This window comes from Saccoglossus kowalevskii, chromosome 10 (genome assembly GCF_978046115.1).
Source record: "Saccoglossus kowalevskii chromosome 10, keSacKowa6.1, whole genome shotgun sequence".
NCBI lineage: Eukaryota > Metazoa > Hemichordata > Enteropneusta > Harrimaniidae > Saccoglossus > Saccoglossus kowalevskii.
This window is the reverse complement of record NC_140650.1, coordinates 1,224,419-1,243,256: the sequence shown is the minus strand read 5'-3', so window position 1 is coordinate 1,243,256 and position 18,838 is coordinate 1,224,419. Positions and strand designations below refer to the sequence as shown.

The 18,838-nt window shown below is 35.0% G+C and overlaps 1 protein-coding gene across 1 annotated transcript in view; it reads left to right on the top strand.

Moving 5' to 3' along the window:
* Positions 1–18,838, top strand: part of LOC100377119 (uncharacterized) — a 53,144-nt gene that overhangs the window by 4,121 nt on the left and 30,185 nt on the right. Inside the window, exons 2-3 of the mRNA XM_085504821.1 lie at positions 4,298–4,372; positions 10,565–10,657. Coding sequence (XP_085360947.1) covers positions 4,298–4,372; positions 10,565–10,657 — 168 coding nt within the window. The remainder of the gene's footprint in view (positions 1–4,297; positions 4,373–10,564; positions 10,658–18,838) is intronic.

Here is an 18,838-nt window from a genome sequence, read left to right as displayed (position 1 = left end):
TAAAGATACATATAATAATGAATGGATGAAGCAACTCAATAAAGACAACAATCAAAATGTTGGCAACAAATTAAAGACATACTCACTGGTAAAGAAAAATTACAAATTTTAAAATTATCTAAAAGTAATTTTGAATTATAAAATAAGATCAGCAATTACAAAATTAAGAATTTCAAGCCATACTTTGCCAATTGAGAAAGGGCGATACAATAATATCCATCAACAACAAAGAATATGCAAATTGTGCGACTCATCTGAAGTGGGTGATGAAAAACACTATGTTATGAACTGTTCAAACTCAGATATTAAATCAAATAGAGAAATTTTGTTTCACAATATTAGCTTTCCAGAATTTGAAAAACTAAATCAAGAATGTAAATTCATTTATTTGTTAAGTGCTTTGGATACTCATCTTATGATACCTTTCGCCAAATATGTTAATTCTATTTTAAATGTAGTTAATAGTTGTATTTAGTGGCCATACTGCCGTATTGTACTATATCGGTGTTGTGTCAATAAATTATTATTATTATTATATTATTATCAGTATTTAGTTACAGGTGGATGTCTGTAATAAAACTGACACCTTTGATCCCAATACTACTGCTAACTGAACTCATATACAAAGTTCATTCCTTTATTTAATGGATCTTGTATAGTGTTGAATGCTGATCTATACAGTAGGAGTTTCTGTCATGTATCCACAAAACATTGATAACATGTGTGAGACTGATTCAGCTATGCTTAATATATGTGATTATACGCAGTAGGCAGTTGTTAGAAACAACAATGTGTGCAGATTTTCAGTATATTATTGTCAGTCATTGTTGCTATGAAGTCAGTTATCACAAAGATATAAATTATTAATGTGATATTTGATATGCAGAACAAATGACACTTGATATTCTCATCCTTTTTACACTCAAGCTTTAAAGTTGGACAGTTGGTTATACAGTAAGGATATGAAGCTTTGCTTATAAACGTATTCATACAAATTTGTAAATACTAATCATTAGTTAGTCCCCGTTCAGGTTTTGTCAAATGTTCATTTTTCCGTTTTCCATATTCCATTTTTCGTTTCCAACATTTTCTCAGAAATTCTACAGCATATATCAGTGAAACTTGGCAGATTGATGAACAAGTCTCTGCTGAGTATGCACGTAATTTTTTTTCCAGATCTGAAAATCCCAAGTTGGTCTTTTTCACGATTTTCATCAAAAATTTCCTCTCCCGGCAACATTGACAGAACGTCTGAGCATGCTCAGAATAAATTAATTACTGTAAAATACTTTATTTTTGCTTGCAACATTTTTTTGCTATTTTTCCTGAAGGAATGTTTCAGTTAAAATAAAATCCAGCAAATATACCCTTACCAATTATGTTTAAATATTGGGATAGTATTTAGCATATTAACTATAAATGTGCATAAAACAGTTATAAAGAATAGTTTGAATGAAAGTGGTCAGGGCATGCCCCAGAAACTGTTAATGACATGTCCAAATGTTGATTTTTGGCACAATTAATGGCCTTTGTACCAAATCTGTACAACCATCTCTGTAAAATGAGCAGACATCTCTGTAAAATGAGCAGAACAATCGTAAAAATCAAAATGACCACCAGTACGCCATTTTGAATCTAATCACGAAAAACAATGATGTGCATCATGATCAGTAACTCACTATGACTGATGTCATTGCAAAGTTTGAATGAAATCGGTCATGGGATGTCAAAGAAATGGTTGATGGTATGTTTGAATTTTGTGATTTTATTTGTTTTTGATGAATATTGCTGCCATTCAGCTAAATTTCGATGAAAACTTAAAATTACCGAAAACAACATTTAACCCATTATATCTTGCCTTTATACAAAATGTATAATGAGCAGAACACTTGTAAAAAACAAAATGGCCACTAGTCCGCCATTTTGTAACGAATCACAAAAAAAAAATGATATGCATCGATAACCCACCATGACTGTTGTCAGTGCCATGTTTGAATTAAATCGGTCAAGTCATTTTCAAGAAATTTTTGATGGCATGTTTGAATTTTGTAATTTTATTTGTTTTTGACTAAAATGGACTCCATTCTACTAAATTTTGATGAAAACGAAAAATACCTGAAAACAGCTTTAACCCATTATAAGGTCAGGGCATGTCTGAGAAACAGTTGATGACCTGTCCAAATGTTGATTTTTGGTGTTTTTTGGGACACAAATGGCTGCCAGTCGGTCAAAGTTCAAGCAAATCAAAAATAAATTGATGAGCACATATCTGAAATTATGACTTGTCTTTGTATAAGTATTTAAGAAAATATATTCAGGTTTCTTTAAGAAATGACGACAGATGCACTGACGGAACCCAAAACATAAGACTAAACTGTGACTGCCCACTCAATGAGATTTCAGTGCTTGCTAATTAGATAATATTGAACTCGTTGATCTCAATTAGGATTTACCTTTTCACCGCTAGTTCCTTTTTTCATCACAAGTTCACAAAATAGTTTATCGTCTATACTTTTCTTCAGAATATTGCAATAAATGTTTATATTATTTAATAATTACTCTAATATTAGTCATTTCCATGTAGTTGCACCATGCATTACTGTTGGCATAGTGAGTCATGTTATTACATTGTATATCCGTACACTTGGCAGGCTAAACAAATTGAAATTATACATGCCTAGTGATCTGATGAAAAATATCGTCATAATCTGCTTCAATGAAATTTTACTAAATAACAATATCATTGAATGAAGTTTAACGCTGTTGTTCTCGGTTGGTTGATAGAAAGATTTGATCTGCAACATGGAATGCAATGTAATTTGAATTTTGAGGTTAGAATTATTTGTTTTGAATGTCGGCAGAATGTTCATTTGTTTTTTTGGATTTGAGCCTCTGCAATATATAGAGTACAGTGAAGAAACTGGTGTATGAATTGTCATGGGAAATAGAAATCGACTGGCTATTCTCAGTATGTACAGCAGGATGTTGCCATGGAAACAATTGACTATCTACAAAATAAAACACTTACGCTGACTACACAAGTTGATTTCACAAGACCAAAAGTTTTGAGGCTCAGTGATGCGTACAAATATTAGCTTTTCAACAACATATTCCTAAATTGACTAGTTGATGTCTTTAATTCCCACTTGGAATAAAAATCAAACCTAGATGAAAGTGAAAACGAAAAAGAGATTCTGACATCATTTAGACCATTGTGGTTGCTGTCTCACTCTGCTTTCATGAAGTGACCTGGCATGATTATCTGCATTCTGAATGGAAGTAGTTGCATTTTCTGGCAGGGTTGGCGAAATTTGGGCATTATACCTGCCCTGGTGACTGGCATGTAATTTTTAGAAATATGTCAACCTGGCTTCTTTGAACACTTTGAACAATTAATTTTGGTTTCCAGCAATCCCATGAAAAAATACGCTTTTGGTATTTGTACACACATTTTAGATTATCTCACAGAAACAAGTCAGAGCTAGAATTGACATTCCATGCAACTGTATACCACTGGAACCAGAGTAAACATAATGCAACATACCACCACTCACGTATATACCGGTATCACTTCCAGCAGTAGGATACAAAGCAATGAAATTTTGTGCAAGGAAAATCTGGCACTGTATGGTGCGTGCCAATACAGTAATGCAACAGAATTTCATGGCAAAAAGTTTGACAACAGTGCAATTATTAACCGGAAACTACGAAAAATATTTGAAGCATTAATGCAGATAGGACATCTACTAGATCTGACCAATATATTTAATGATTAACATTTTTGATTAATTATATTTTTTAAGAGTTATACTATTTGTAATGTGTATTCAAAAAATGTTGTCTTTCTTGATTTGACTTGCATTGAGTTCAAATAATTTGAACAAAATAAATTTGATTTGCAGAAAGCAAACCAGAAAACATGTTATGGCTTAAATGCTATAATTATATACTCAGCATCCATACATAAACATGAACTTGGATGAATGTCATGGTCTTCACACAGTAGAATACACCTCATATTATTTGTTGAATTTTTCATGTAAATTTGGTTGTTATCACATCACTCATGTGATTATTAATTAGTGTGAATTAAATGTTGTGATGACAGTGTGGAAAATACTAAATTCTTCAATTCATTTCTATTCATGCTATAGCATTGTTGTGTATTTTGACAACACTATTAACATTTATAACTCTGTATGTTTTTTTTGCTTGTTGTGACCTAAATGTACCAGGTAATTAAACACTGTCAACTATATGTACCACGATTTTTATTATTTTGCTTTGTTGTTTTTAGAGCCAAATTCACTATAGCGATGGTCGGCTTGGTGATACAACATTAGTCGTTGACATATCGTCCAATTCACAACAGGTAAGAATTAAGCGAGAAAATGTTGTAAGAGAAAAATGTTTGCGTGTTAATTAAAGTCATACATTAGGTGTGTTGTCTACAATCATTAAGTTGCAAAAATTTCTAGCAGTTTACAGTAATATTTGATCACATGGCACTGTTTTACAAGCCATGTTATTGAGCAAAGTTTAATACAAGACAAGAAACATATATAACAAGATATAACATGGTTCAAGGTGATCTTGTCCAGTGACATCATGTGTGCTTTGTGATAAAACATGATTTTGTGTGATGAAACATAATAATAATAATAACTTTATTACATAATTAAATCATCAGAGGATTTAGTAAGGTGAAGAGAATAACAAGACATAAATAAACAAATGTAATAAAAAAAAACACAGTAAAACTGAAAAAATAAAAAATAAAGAAATATCAAAATAATAACTTCAAGATTCTCACAACTTTTAATCAGGGGATTTATAGATAGTATCTTTAAGGTATAGTGAAAGGCTTTTTGCATTTTTCATTACCTCAAGAAAAATATCCACTGGTAAATTAGACTTGAGATCACAATCTTCAAAAAGTCTTTCCTTTCACTTTTAAAGGGAGGACATTTCAGGAGAATCTACCGGTATGTTACATCTTTTACATGTTCTGTCATCTAAAAAAATGTTTGGTTTGTTCCTTCTCCCTAGTTCAATCTCTAGATTGTGATCACTGAGTCTAAATTTACTTAACATTTTTCAGAGGTTGAAATTATTTATATTTTTTAGATAATTTTTTAAACTCAAAATTTTCTTTAAATAAACAGTAAGTCCTCAATTTATTTCATTCACCATCCTTACTATTTGCTTTTGTTAATTGATTTTTCCAAGACAATTTATAATCATTTGTCAGTTTTAATTTAATTACTTCTGACAATTGATTATTGTTACTCACACTAAATTTTGTTTCACTTTTGCTAACATTATGTTCTCCTAATACATGTATGTTGTCTACATGCTTAATCCATGTTGACTGTGATTTTACCATTTCATTTATATTGTTACCAGACAAAATGCTCAGTCTATAGCAGTATTTAATTTGTGAAATTGAGGCCTTCAATCTATTGGGAATTTTGCCTAATTCACCCCTGATGCCTATGGTTGGGGTCACTTTGCTAACACCCAAAACAAAACGATAGAACTGATTACACACCTGTATCAAGTTGTTGGCATCATTTGATAATTCACAAGCCCAAATTTCAAACCCATACCCATTGATCAAATAATTTCAAGCACACTGTTGTGTGATTTGTGATAAAACATAATGTCATGTGTGATTTGTGATAAAACATGATGTCATGTGTGATTTGTGATAAAATATGGTGTCATGTGTGATTTGTGATAAAACTTGGTGTCATGTGTGATTTGTGATAAAACATGTCATGTGTGATTTGTGATGAAACGTGATGTCATGTGTGATTTGTGATAAAATGTAATGTCATGTGTGATTTGTGATAAAACATAATGTCATGTGTGATTTGTGATAAAACATAATGTCATGTGTGATTTGTGATAAAACATGGTGTCATGTGTGATTTGTGATAAAACATGATGTCATATGTGATTTGTGATAAAACATGATGTCATGCGTGATTTGTGATAAAACATGTCATGTGTGATTTGTGATAAAACATGATGTCATGTGTGATTTGTGATAATCATGTCATGTGTGATTTGTGATAAAATAATGTCATGTGTAATTTGTGATAAAACATAATGTCATGTGTGATTTGTGATAACACTTGGTGTCATGTGTGATTTGTGATAAAACATAATGTTATGTGTGATTTGTGATAAAACTTGATGTCATGTGTGATTTGTGATAAAACATAATGTCATGTGTGATTTGTGATAAAACATAATGTCATGTGTGATTTGTGATAAAACATGATGTCATGCGTGATTTGTGATAAAACATGATGTCATGTGTGATTTGTGATTCGTGATAAAACATGTCATGTGTGATTTGTGATAAAACATAATGTCATTTGTGATTTGTGATAAAACAATGTCATGTGTGATTTGTGATAAAACATGTCATGTGTGATTTGTGATAAAACATGATGTCATGTGTGATTTGTGATAAAACGTGATGTCATGTGTGATTTGTGATAAAATGTGATGTCATGTGTGATTTGTGATAAAACAATGGCATGTGTGATTTGTGATAAAACATAATATCATGTGTGATTTGTGATAAAACATGTCATGTGTGATTTGTGATAAAACATAATGTTATGTGTGATTTGTGATAAAACATGATGTCATGCGTGATTTGTGATAAAACATGTCATGTGTGATTTGTGATAAAACATGATGTCATGTGTGATTTGTGATAATCATGTCATGTGTGATTTGTGATAAAATAATGTCATGTGTAATTTGTGATAAAACATAATGTCATGTGTGATTTGTAATAACACTTAGTGTCATGTGTGATTTGTGATAAAACATAATGTTATGTGTGATTTGTGATAAAACTTGATGTCATGTGTGATTTGTGATAAAACATAATGTCATGTGTGATTTGTGATAAAACATAATGTCATGTGTGATTTGTGATAAAACATGGTGTCATGTGTGATTTGTGATAAAACATGATGTCATGCGTGATTTGTGATAAAACATGATGTCATGTGTGATTTGTGATTCGTGATAAAACATGTCATGTGTGATTTGTGATAAAACATAATGTCATTTGTGATTTGTGATAAAACAATGTCATGTGTGATTTGTGATAAAACATGTCATGTGTGATTTGTGATAAAACATGATGTCATGTGTGATTTGTGATAAAACGTGATGTCATGTGTGATTTGTGATAAAATGTGATGTCATGTGTGATTTGTGACAAAACATGATGTCATGCGTGATTTGTGATAAAACATAATGTCATGTGTGATTTGTGATAAAACAATGTCATGTGTGATTTGTGATAAAACATGATGTCATGTGTGATTTGTGATAAAACATAATGTCATGTGTGATTTGTGATAAAACAATGGCATGTGTGATTTGTGATAAAACATAATATCATGTGTGATTTGTGATAAAACATGTCATGTGTGATTTGTGATAAAACATAATGTTATGTGTGATTTGTGATAAAACATAATGTCATGTGTGATTTGTTATAAAACTTGGTGTCATGTGTGATTTGTGATAAAACATAATGTCATGTGTGATTTGTGATAAAACATGATGTCATGTGTAATTTGTGATAAAACATGATGTCATGTGTGATTTGTGATAAAACATAATGTCATGTGTGATTTGTGATAAAACTTGGCGTCATGTGTAATTTGTGATAAAACATAATGTCATGTGTGATTTGTGATAAAACGTGATGTCATGTGTGATTTGTGATAAAACATAATGTCATGTGTGATTTGTGATTAAACATAATATCATGTGTGATTTGTGATAAAACATGTCATGTGTGATTTGTGATAAAACATAATGTCATGTGTGATTTGTGATAAAACATAATGTCATGTGTGATTTGTTATAAAACTTGGTGTCATGTGTGATTTGTGATAAAACATAATGTCATGTGTGATTTGTGATAAAACATGATGTCATGTGTGATTTGTGATAAAACATAATGTCATGTGTGATTTGTGATAAAACATAATGTCATGTGTGATTTGTGATAAAACATTATGCCATGCGTGATTTGTGATAAAACATGATGCCATGTGTGATTTGTGATAAAACATGTCATGTGTGATTTGTGATAAAACATAATGTCATGTGTGATTTGTGATAAAACATGATGTCATGTGTGATTTGTGATAAAACATAATGTCATGTGTGATTTGTGATAAAACATAATGTCATGTGTGATTTGTGATAAAACATGATGCCATGTGTGATTTGTGATAAAACATGTCATGTGTGATTTGTGATAAAACATGATGTCATGTGTGATTTGTGATAAAATATGGTGTCATGTGTGATTTGTGATAAAACATAATGTCATGTGTGATTTGTGATAAAACATGATGTCATGTGTGATTTGTGATGTCATGTGTGATTTGTGATAAAATGTAATGTCATGTGTGATTTGTGATAAAACATAATGTCATGTGTGATTTGTGATAAAACATGTCATGTGTGATTTGTGATAAAACATGATGTCATGTGTGATTTGTGATAAAACGTGATGTCATGCATGATTTGTGACAAACAGAATGTCATGTGTGATTTGTGATAAAACAATGTCATGTGTGATTTGTGATAAAACATAATGTCATGTGTGATTTGTGATAAAACATGTCATTTGTGATTTGTGATAAAACATGATGTCATGTGTGATTTGTGATAAAACATGATGTCATGTGTGATTTGTGATAAAACATGTCATGTGTGATTTGTGATAAAACATGGTGTCATGTGTGATTTGTGATAAAACATAATGTCATGTGTGATTTGTGATAAAACGTGATGTCATGTGTGATTTGTTATAAAACTTGGTGTCATGTGTGATTTGTGATAAAACATAATGTCATGTGTGATTTGTGATAAAACATGATGTCATGTGTGATTTGTGATAAAACATAATGTCATGTGTGATTTGTGATAAAACATGATGTCATGCGTGATTTGTGATAAAACATGATGCCATGTGTGATTTGTGATAAAACATGTCATGTGTGATTTGTGATAAAACATAATGTCATGTGTGATTTGTGATAAAACATGTCATGTGTGATTTGTGATAAAACATAATGTCATGTGTGATTTGTGATAAAACGTGATGTCATGTGTGATATGTGATAAAACATGATGCCATGTGTGATTTGTGATAAAACTTGGTGTCATGTGTGATTTGTGATAAAACATAATGTCATGTGTGATTTGTGATAAAGCATAATGTCATGTGTGATTTGTGATAAAACATAATGTCATGTGTGATTTGTGATAAAACATGATGTCATGCGTGATTTGTGATAACACATGATGCCGTGTGTGATTTGTGATAAAACATGCCATGTGTAATTTGTGATAAAACATAATGTGATTTGTGATAAACATAATGTCATGTGTGATTTGTGATAAAACATGTCATGTGTGATTTGTGATAAAACATAATGTCATGTGTGATTTGTGATAAAACATAATGTCATGTGTGATTTGTGATAAAACATAATGTCATGTGTGATTTGTGATAAAACATAATGTCATGTGTGATTTGTGATAAAACATAATGTCATGTGTGATTTGTGATAAAACATAATGTCATGTGTGATTTGTGATAAACATGATGTCATGTGTGATTTGTGGTAAAACACGATGTCATGTGTGATTTGTGATATAACATAATGTCATGTGTGATTTGTGATAAAACATGATGTCATGTGTGGTTTGTGATAAAACATGATGTCATCTGTGATTTGTGATAAAACATGATGTCATGTGTGATTTGTGATGAAACATGATGTCATCTGTGATTTGTGATAAAACATGATGTCATGTGTGATTTGTGATGAAACATAATGTCATGTGTGATTTGTGATAAAACATGATGTCATGTGTGATTTGTGATAAAACGTGATGTCATGTGTGATTTGTGATAAAACATGATGATCATCTTCAATTATAGTTCTGAGTTAACTATTTGTGTTGTCTGGCATTGTCATCAACTCCATTAATATTCAGTCAATGCTCTGAGCCTCTGACCATATGATGGGGTCTTCCTTATATTTGTAGTCCATCTCTCCATCTTATGCTGAGATAAATTCAATAAAACTTGGTTTTGTCATCTCGTCATTTTCTTTTTTATTTCGCTGATTTTGTTATACGTCTGGATGTATGCACACTCTGATTAAAAAATGATGGCTATTTAACGTTAAAATTTCATCAAACTTTCATTAAATGTTGGGGCATACAATCGACATTTTTATAAGAGGGGCACATTTTGTTTTTCAGATTGGATTCATAATGGCCGACTGGTTGCCATTCTGTTTTATTGAATGCTATTGGATCTATGTCTCTGACATGCCAAACTTTTTCAAACTTGTTTATTTCTCCAATTTAATAACTGTGTAATTCAGTTACACATTTGTCTGATGTGCAATAGACTGATTTTATTACATGTTTCTCTGAATAGAATTTCAATTCACTTGAGGGACTTAATAAACAATTACCGCAATTCTTTTTTCAGGACTTGACTTACAACTGGAGTATACATGAAGGCTTTAATTATGATTGTTCTGGAATTGGAGATGTATTCAATCCTTATCGAGTTAGTGCACAGGTAAGGATCACTTTCATACATCACTGACATAACCCCCTCTAGAATAGTGAAAAAACCTATTTCTGACCTGAAAGTCAACAAATATAGGCTAACCAATGATACACCATACTCAACCAACTAAGTGTTCACTGTATTGAACTCGAAAAATATAACTTTTTAAGGGGTTTAGCAACCCCTAATCAAAGAAACTACCAAAATGTGCCAGCTTAGAGGGGATATCACGTATGTGCAAAAGAAATATCTGTATGATTTGACCTGATAGGTCAACTCTGTTATTAACCAATCCTATTTGTAACTTGGTAAGGCAATACTTGCTACAGTTTGTAGCTTGGTAAGGCAATACTTGCTACAGTTTGTAGCTTTATAAGGCAATACTTGCAACAGTTTGTCGCTTGGTAAGGCAATACTGACTACAGTTTGTAGCTTGGTAAGGTAATACTTGCTACAGTTTGTAGCTTTATAAGGCAATACTTGCAACAGTTTGTCGCTTGGTAAGGCAATACTGACTACAGTTTGAAGCTTGGTAAGGCAATACTTGCTACAGTTTGTAACTTGGTAAGGCAATACTTGCTACAGTTTGTGGCTTGGTAAGGCAATACTTGCTACAGTTTGTAGGTTGGTAAGGCAAGACTGACTACAGTTTGTAACTTGGTAAGGCAATACTGACCACAGTTTGTAGCTTGGTAAGGCAATAATTGCTACAGTTTGTAGCTTGGTAGGGCAATACTTGCTACAGTTTGTATCTTGGTAAGACAATACTTACTATAGTTTGTAACTTGGTAAGGCAATACTGACTTCAGTTTGTAGCTTGGTGAGGCAATACTTACTACTACAGTTTGTAGCTTGGTAAGGCAATACTTACTACTACAGTTTGTAACTTGGTAAGGCAATACTGAGTACAGTTTGTAGCTTGGTAAGGCAATACTGACTACAGTTTGTAGCTTAGTAAGGCAATACTGACTGCAGTTTGTAGCTTGATAAGCAATACTGAATGTAGTTTGTAGCTAGCTAAGGCAATACTGACTACAGTTTGTGGCTTGCTAAGGCAATACTGACCACAGTTTGTAGCTTGGTAAGGCAATACTGACTACAGTTTGTAGCTTGGTAAGGCAATACTTGCTACAGTTTGTACCTTAGTAAGGCAATACTGACTACAGTTTGTAGCTTGGTAAGGCAATACTGACTACAGTTTGTAGCTTGGTAAGGCAATACTGACTGCAGTTTGTAGCTTGATAAGCAATACTGAATGTAGTTTGTAGCTTGCTAAGGCAATACTGACTACAGTTTGTAGCTTGCTAAGGCAATACTGACCACAGTTTGTAGCTTGGTAAGGCAATACTGACTACAGTTTGTAGCTTGGTAAGGCAATACTTGCTACAGTTTGTAGCTTGGTAAGGCAATACTGACTACAGTTTGTAGCTTGGTAAGGCAATACTAACTACAGTTTGTAGCTTGGTAATGCAATACCGACTACTGGGTGTAGCTTGGTAAGGCAATACTGACTACAGTTTGTAGCTTGGTAAGGCAATACTGACTACAGTTTTTAGCTTGGTAGGGCAATACTTGCTACAGTTTGTAGCTTGGTAAGGCAATACTGACTACAGTTTGTAGCTTGGTGAGGCAATACTGACTTCAGTTTGTAGCTTGGTAAGGCAATACAAACTACAGTTTGTAGCTTGGTAAGGAAATACCGACTACTGTGTGGAGCTTGGTAAGGCAATACTGACTACAGTTTGTAGCTTGGTAAGGCAATACTGACTACAGTTTGTAGCTTGGTAAGGCAATACTTGCTACAGTTTGTAGCTTGGTAAGGCAATACTGCTACAGTTTTTAACTTGGTAAGGCAATACTGAGTACAGTTTGTAGCTTGGTAAGGCAATACTGAGTACAGTTTGTAGCTTGGTAAGGCAATACTGACTACAGTTTGTAGCTTGGTAAGGCAATACTGACTACAGTTTGTAGCTTGGTAAGGCAATACTTGCTACAGTTTGTAGCTTGGTAAGGCAATACTGCTACAGTTTGTAACTTGGTAAGGCAATACTGAGTACAGTTTGTAACTTGGTAAGGCAATACTGCTACAGTTTTTAACTTGGTAAGGCAATACTGGCTACAGTTTGTAGCTTGGTAAGGCAATACTGACTACAGTTTGTAGCTTGGTAAGGCAATACTTGCTACAGTTTGTAGCTTGGTAAGGCAATACTGCTACAGTTTTTAACTTGGTAAGGCAATACTGAGTACAGTTTGTAGCTTGGTAAGGCAATACTGAGTACAGTTTGTAGCTTGGTAAGGCAATACTGACTACAGTTTGTAGCTTGGTAAGGCAATACTTGCTACAGTTTGTAGCTTCGTAAGGCAATACTGCTACAGTTTTTAACTTGGTAAGGCAATACTGAGTACAGTTTGTAGCTTGGTAAGGCAATACTGAGTACAGTTTCTAGCTTGGTAAGGCAATACTGACTACAGTTTCTAGCTTGGTAAGGCAATACTGACTACAGTTTGTAGCTTGGTAAGGCAATACTTGCTACAGTTTGTAGCTTGGTAAGGCAATACTGCTACAGTTTGTAACTTGGTAAGGCAATACTGACTACAGTTTGTAGCTTGGTAAGGCAATACTTGCTACAGTTTGTAGCTTGGTAAGGCAATACTGCTACAGTTTTTAACTTGGTAAGGCAATACTGAGTACAGTTTGTAGCTTGGTAAGGCAATACTGAGTACAGTTTGTAGCTTGGTAAGGCAATACTGACTACAGTTTGTAGCTTGGTAAGGCAATACTGACTACAGTTTGTAGCTTGGTAAGGCAATACTTGCTACAGTTTGTAGCTTGGTAAGGCAATACTGCTACAGTTTGTAACTTGGTAAGGCAATACTGACTACAGTTTGTAGCTTGGTAAGGCAATACTTGCTACAGTTTGTAGCTTGGTAAGGCAATACTGCTACAGTTTTTAACTTGGTAAGGCAATACTGAGTACAGTTTGTAGCTTGGTAAGGCAATACTGAGTACAGTTTGTAGCTTGGTAAGGCAATACTGACTACAGTTTGTAGCTTGGTAAGGCAATACTGACTACAGTTTGTAGCTTGGTAAGGCAATACTGACTACAGTTTGTAGCTTGGTAAGGCAATACTGACTACAGTTTGTAGCTTGGTAAGGCAATACTTGCTACAGTTTGTAGCTTGGTAAGGCAATACTGCTACAGTTTGTAACTTGGTAAGGCAATACTGACTACAGTTTGTAGCTTGGTAAGGCAATACTTGCTACAGTTTGTAGCTTGGTAAGGCAATACTGCTACAGTTTTTAACTTGGTAAGGCAATACTGAGTACAGTTTGTAGCTTGGTAAGGCAATACTGAGTACAGTTTGTAGCTTGGTAAGGCAATACTGACTACAGTTTGTAGCTTGGTAAGGCAATACTGACTACAGTTTGTAGCTTGGTAAGGCAATACTTGCTACAGTTTGTAGCTTGGTAAGGCAATACTGCTACAGTTTGTAACTTGGTAAGGCAATACTGACTACAGTTTGTAGCTTGGTAAGGCAATACTTGCTACAGTTTGTAGCTTGGTAAGGCAATACTGGCTACAGTTTGTAGCTTGGTAAGGCAATACTGACTACAGTTTGTAGCTTGGTAAGGCAATACTGACTGCAGTTTGTAGCTTGATAAGCAATACTGAATGTAGTTTGTAGCTTGGTAAGGCAATACTTGCTACAGTTTGTAGCTTGGTAAGGCAATAATTGCTACAGTTTGTAGCTTGGTAGGGCAATACTTGCTACAGTTTGTATCTTGGTAAGACAATACTTACTATAGTTTGTAACTTGGTAAGGCAATACTGACTACAGTTTGTAGCTTGGTGAGGCAATACTTACTACAGTTTGTAGCTTGGTAAGGCAATACTGGCTACAGTTTATAGCTTGGTAAGGCAATACTGACTACAGTTTGTAGCTTGGTAAGGCAATACTTGCTACAGTTTGTACCTTAGTAAGGCAATACTGCTACAGTTTGTAACTTGGTAAGGCAATACTGAGTACAGTTTGTAACTTGGTAAGGCAATACTGACTGCAGTTTGTAGCTTGATAAGCAATACTGAATGTAGTTTGTAGCTTGGTAAGGCAATACTTGCTACAGTTTGTAGCTTGGTAAGGCAATAATTGCTACAGTTTGTAGCTTGGTAGGGCAATACTTGCTACAGTTTGTATCTTGGTAAGACAATACTTACTATAGTTTGTAACTTGGTAAGGCAATACTGACTACAGTTTGTAGCTTGGTGAGGCAATACTTACTACAGTTTGTAGCTTGGTAAGGCAATACTGGCTACAGTTTATAGCTTGGTAAGGCAATACTGACTACAGTTTGTAGCTTGGTAAGGCAATACTTGCTACAGTTTGTACCTTAGTAAGGCAATACTGACTACAGTTTGTAGCTTGGTAAGGCTATACTTGCTACAGTTTGTACCTTGGTAAGGCAATACTGACTACAGTTTGCACCTTAGTAAGGCAATACTGACTACAGTTTGTAGCTTGGTAAGGCAATACTTGCTACAGTTTGTACCTTGGTAAGGCAATACCGACTACTGTGTGTAGCTTGGTAAGGCAATACTAACTACAGTTTGTAGCTTGGTAAGGCAATACTAACTACAGTTTGTAGCTTGGTAAGGCAATACCGACTACTGTGTGTAGCTTGGAAAGGCAATACTGACTTCAGTTTGTAGCTTGGTAAGGCAATACTAACTACAGTTTGTAGCTTGGTAAGACAATACTGACCACAGTTTGTAGCTTGGTAAGGCAATACTGCTACAGTTTTTAACTTGGTAAGGCAATACTGAGTACAGTTTGTAGCTTGGTAAGGCAATACTGGCTACAGTTTGTGGCTTGGTAAGGCAATACTGACTACAGTTTGTAGCGTGGTAAGGCAATACTGGCCACAGCTTGTAGCTTGGTAAGGCAATACTGGCCACAGTTTGTAGCTTGGTAAGGCGATACTGGCTACAGTTTGTAGCTTGCTAAGGCGATACTGACTACAGTTTGTAGCTTGGTAAGGCAATACTGGCCACAGCTTGTAGCTTGGTAAGGCAATACTGGCCACAGTTTGTAGCTTGGTAAGGTGATACTTGCTACAGTTTGTAGCTTGGTAAGGCAATACTGACTACAGTTTGTAGCTTGCTAAGGCAATACTGAGTACAGTTTGCAGCTTGGTAAGGCAATACTGACTACAGTTTGTAGCTTTATAAGGCAATACTTGCTACAGTTTGTAGCTTGGTAAGGCAATACTGACTACAGTTTGTAGCTTGGTAAGGCAATACTGACTGCAGTTTGTAGCTTGATAAGCAATACTGAATGTAGTTTGTAGCTTGCTAAGGCAATACTGACCACATTTTATAGCTTGCTAAGGCAATACTGACTACAGTTTGTAGCTTGGTAAGGCAATACTAACTACAGTTTGTAGCTTGGTAAGGCAATACCGACTACTGTGTGTAGCTTGGTAAGGCAATACTGACTTCAGTTTGTAGCTTGGTAAGGCAATACTAACTACAGTTTGTAGCTTGGTAAGACAATACTGACCACAGTTTGTAGCTTGGTAAGGCAATACTGCTACAGTTTTTAACTTGGTAACGGAATACTGAGTACAGTTTGTAGCTTGGTAAGGCAATACTGGCTACAGTTTGTGGCTTGGTAAGGCAATACTGACTACAGTTTGTAGCGTGGTAAGGCAATACTGGCCACAGCTTGTAGCTTGGTAAGGCAATACTGGCCACAGTTTGTAGCTTGGTAAGGCGATACTGGCTACAGTTTGTAGCTTGCTAAGGCAATACTGACTACAGTTTGTAGCTTGGTAAGGCAATACTGGCTACAGCTTGTAGCTTGGTAAGGCAATACTGGCCACAGTTTGTACCTTGGTAAGGCGATATTGGCTACAGTTTGTAGCTTGGTAAGGCAATACTGACTACAGTTTGTAGCTTGCTAAGGCAATACTGAGTACAGTTTGTAGCTTGGTAAGGCAATACTGACCACAGTTTGTAGCTTGGTAAGGCAATACTGGCCACAGTTTGTAGCTTGGTAAGGCGATACTGACTACAGCTTGTAGCTTGGTAAGGCAATACTGACTACAGCTTGTAGCTTGGTAAGGCAATACTGACTACAGTTTGTAGCTTGGTAAGGCAATACTGACTACAGTTTGTAGCTTGGTAAGGCAATACTGACTACAGTTTGTAGCTTGGTAAGGCAATACTGACTACAGTTTGTAGCTTGGTAAGGCAATACTTGCTACAGTTTGTACCTTAGTAAGGCAATACTGACTACAGTTTGTAGCTTGGTAAGGCAATACTGACTACAGTTTGTAGCTTGGTAAGGCAATACTGACTGCAGTTTGTAGCTTGATAAGCAATACTGAATGTAGTTTGTAGCTTGCTAAGGCAATACTGACTACAGTTTGTAGCTTGCTAAGGCAATACTGACCACAGTTTGTAGCTTGGTAAGGCAATACTGACTACAGTTTGTAGCTTGGTAAGGCAATACTTGCTACAGTTTGTAGCTTGGTAAGGCAATACTGACTACAGTTTGTAGCTTGGTAAGGCAATACTAACTACAGTTTGTAGCTTGGTAATGCAATACCGACTACAGTTTGTAGCTTGGTAAGGCAATACTGACTACAGTTTGTAGCTTGGTAAGGCAATACTGACTACAGTTTGTAGCTTGGTAAGGCAATACTGACTACAGTTTGTAGCTTGGTAAGGCAATACTGACTACAGTTTGTAGCTTGGTAAGGCAATACTTGCTACAGTTTGTAGCTTGGTAAGGCAATACTGCTACAGTTTTTAACTTGGTAAGGCAATACTGAGTACAGTTTGTAGCTTGGTAAGGCAATACTGAGTACAGTTTGTAGCTTGGTAAGGCAATACTGACTACAGTTTTTAGCTTGGTAAGGCAATACTGACTACAGGTTGTAGCTTGGTAAGGCAATACTGGCTACAGTTTGTAGCTTGGTAAGGCAATACTGACTACAGTTTGTAGCTTGGTAAGGCAATACTGTCTGCAGTTTGTAGCTTGATAAGCAATACTGAACGTAGTTTGTAGCTTGGTAAGGCAATACTTGCTACAGTTTGTAGCTTGGTAAGGCAATAATTGGTACAGTTTGTAGCTTGGTAGGGCAATACTTGCTACAGTTTGTATCTTGGTAAGACAATACTTTCTATAGTTTGTAACTTGGTAAGGCAATACTGACTACAGTTTGTAGCTTGGTGAGGCAATACTTACTACAGTTTGTAGTTTGGTAAGGCAATACTGGCTACAGTTTGTAGCTTGGTAAGGCAATACTGACTACAGTTTGTAGCTTGGTAAGGCAATACTTGCTACAGTTTGTACCTTAGTAAGGCAATACTGACTACAGTTTGTAGCTTGGTAAGGCAATACTGACTACAGTTTGTACCTTGGTAAGGCAATATTGACTACAGTTTGTAGCTTGGTAAGGAAATACCGACTGCAGTTTGTAGCTTGGTAAGGCAATACTGACCACAGTTTGTAGCTTGGTAAGGCAATACTTGCTACAGTTTCTACCTTAGTAAGGCAATACTGACTACAGTTTGTAGCTTGGTAAGGCAATACTGACTACAGTTTGTAGCTTGGTAAGGCAATACTTGCTACAGTTTGTACCTTGGTAAGGCAATACTGACTACAGTTTTTAGCTTGGTAAGGCAATACTAAGTACAGTTTGTAGCTTGGTAATGCAATACCGACTACTGTGTGTAGCTTGGTAAGGCAATACTGACTACAGTTTGTAGCTTGGTAAGGCAATACTTGCTACAGTTTGTAGCTTGGTAAGGCATTACTGACTACAGTTTGTAGCTTGGTAAGGCAATACTTGCTACAGTTTGTAGCTTGGTAAGGCAATACTGACTACAGTTTGTAGCTTGGTAAGGCAATACTGACTTCAGTTTGTAGCTTGATAAGGCAATACTAACTACAGTTTGTAGCTTGGTAAGGAAATACCGACTACTGTGTGGAGCTTGGTAAGGCAATACTGACTACAATTTGTAGCTTGGTAAGGCAATACTGACTACAGTTTGTAGCTTGGTAAGGCAATACTTGCTACAGTTTGTAGCTTGGTAAGGCAATACTGCTACAGTTTTTAACTTGGTAAGGCAATACTGAGTACAGTTTGTAGCTTGGTAAGGCAATACTGAGTACAGTTTGTAA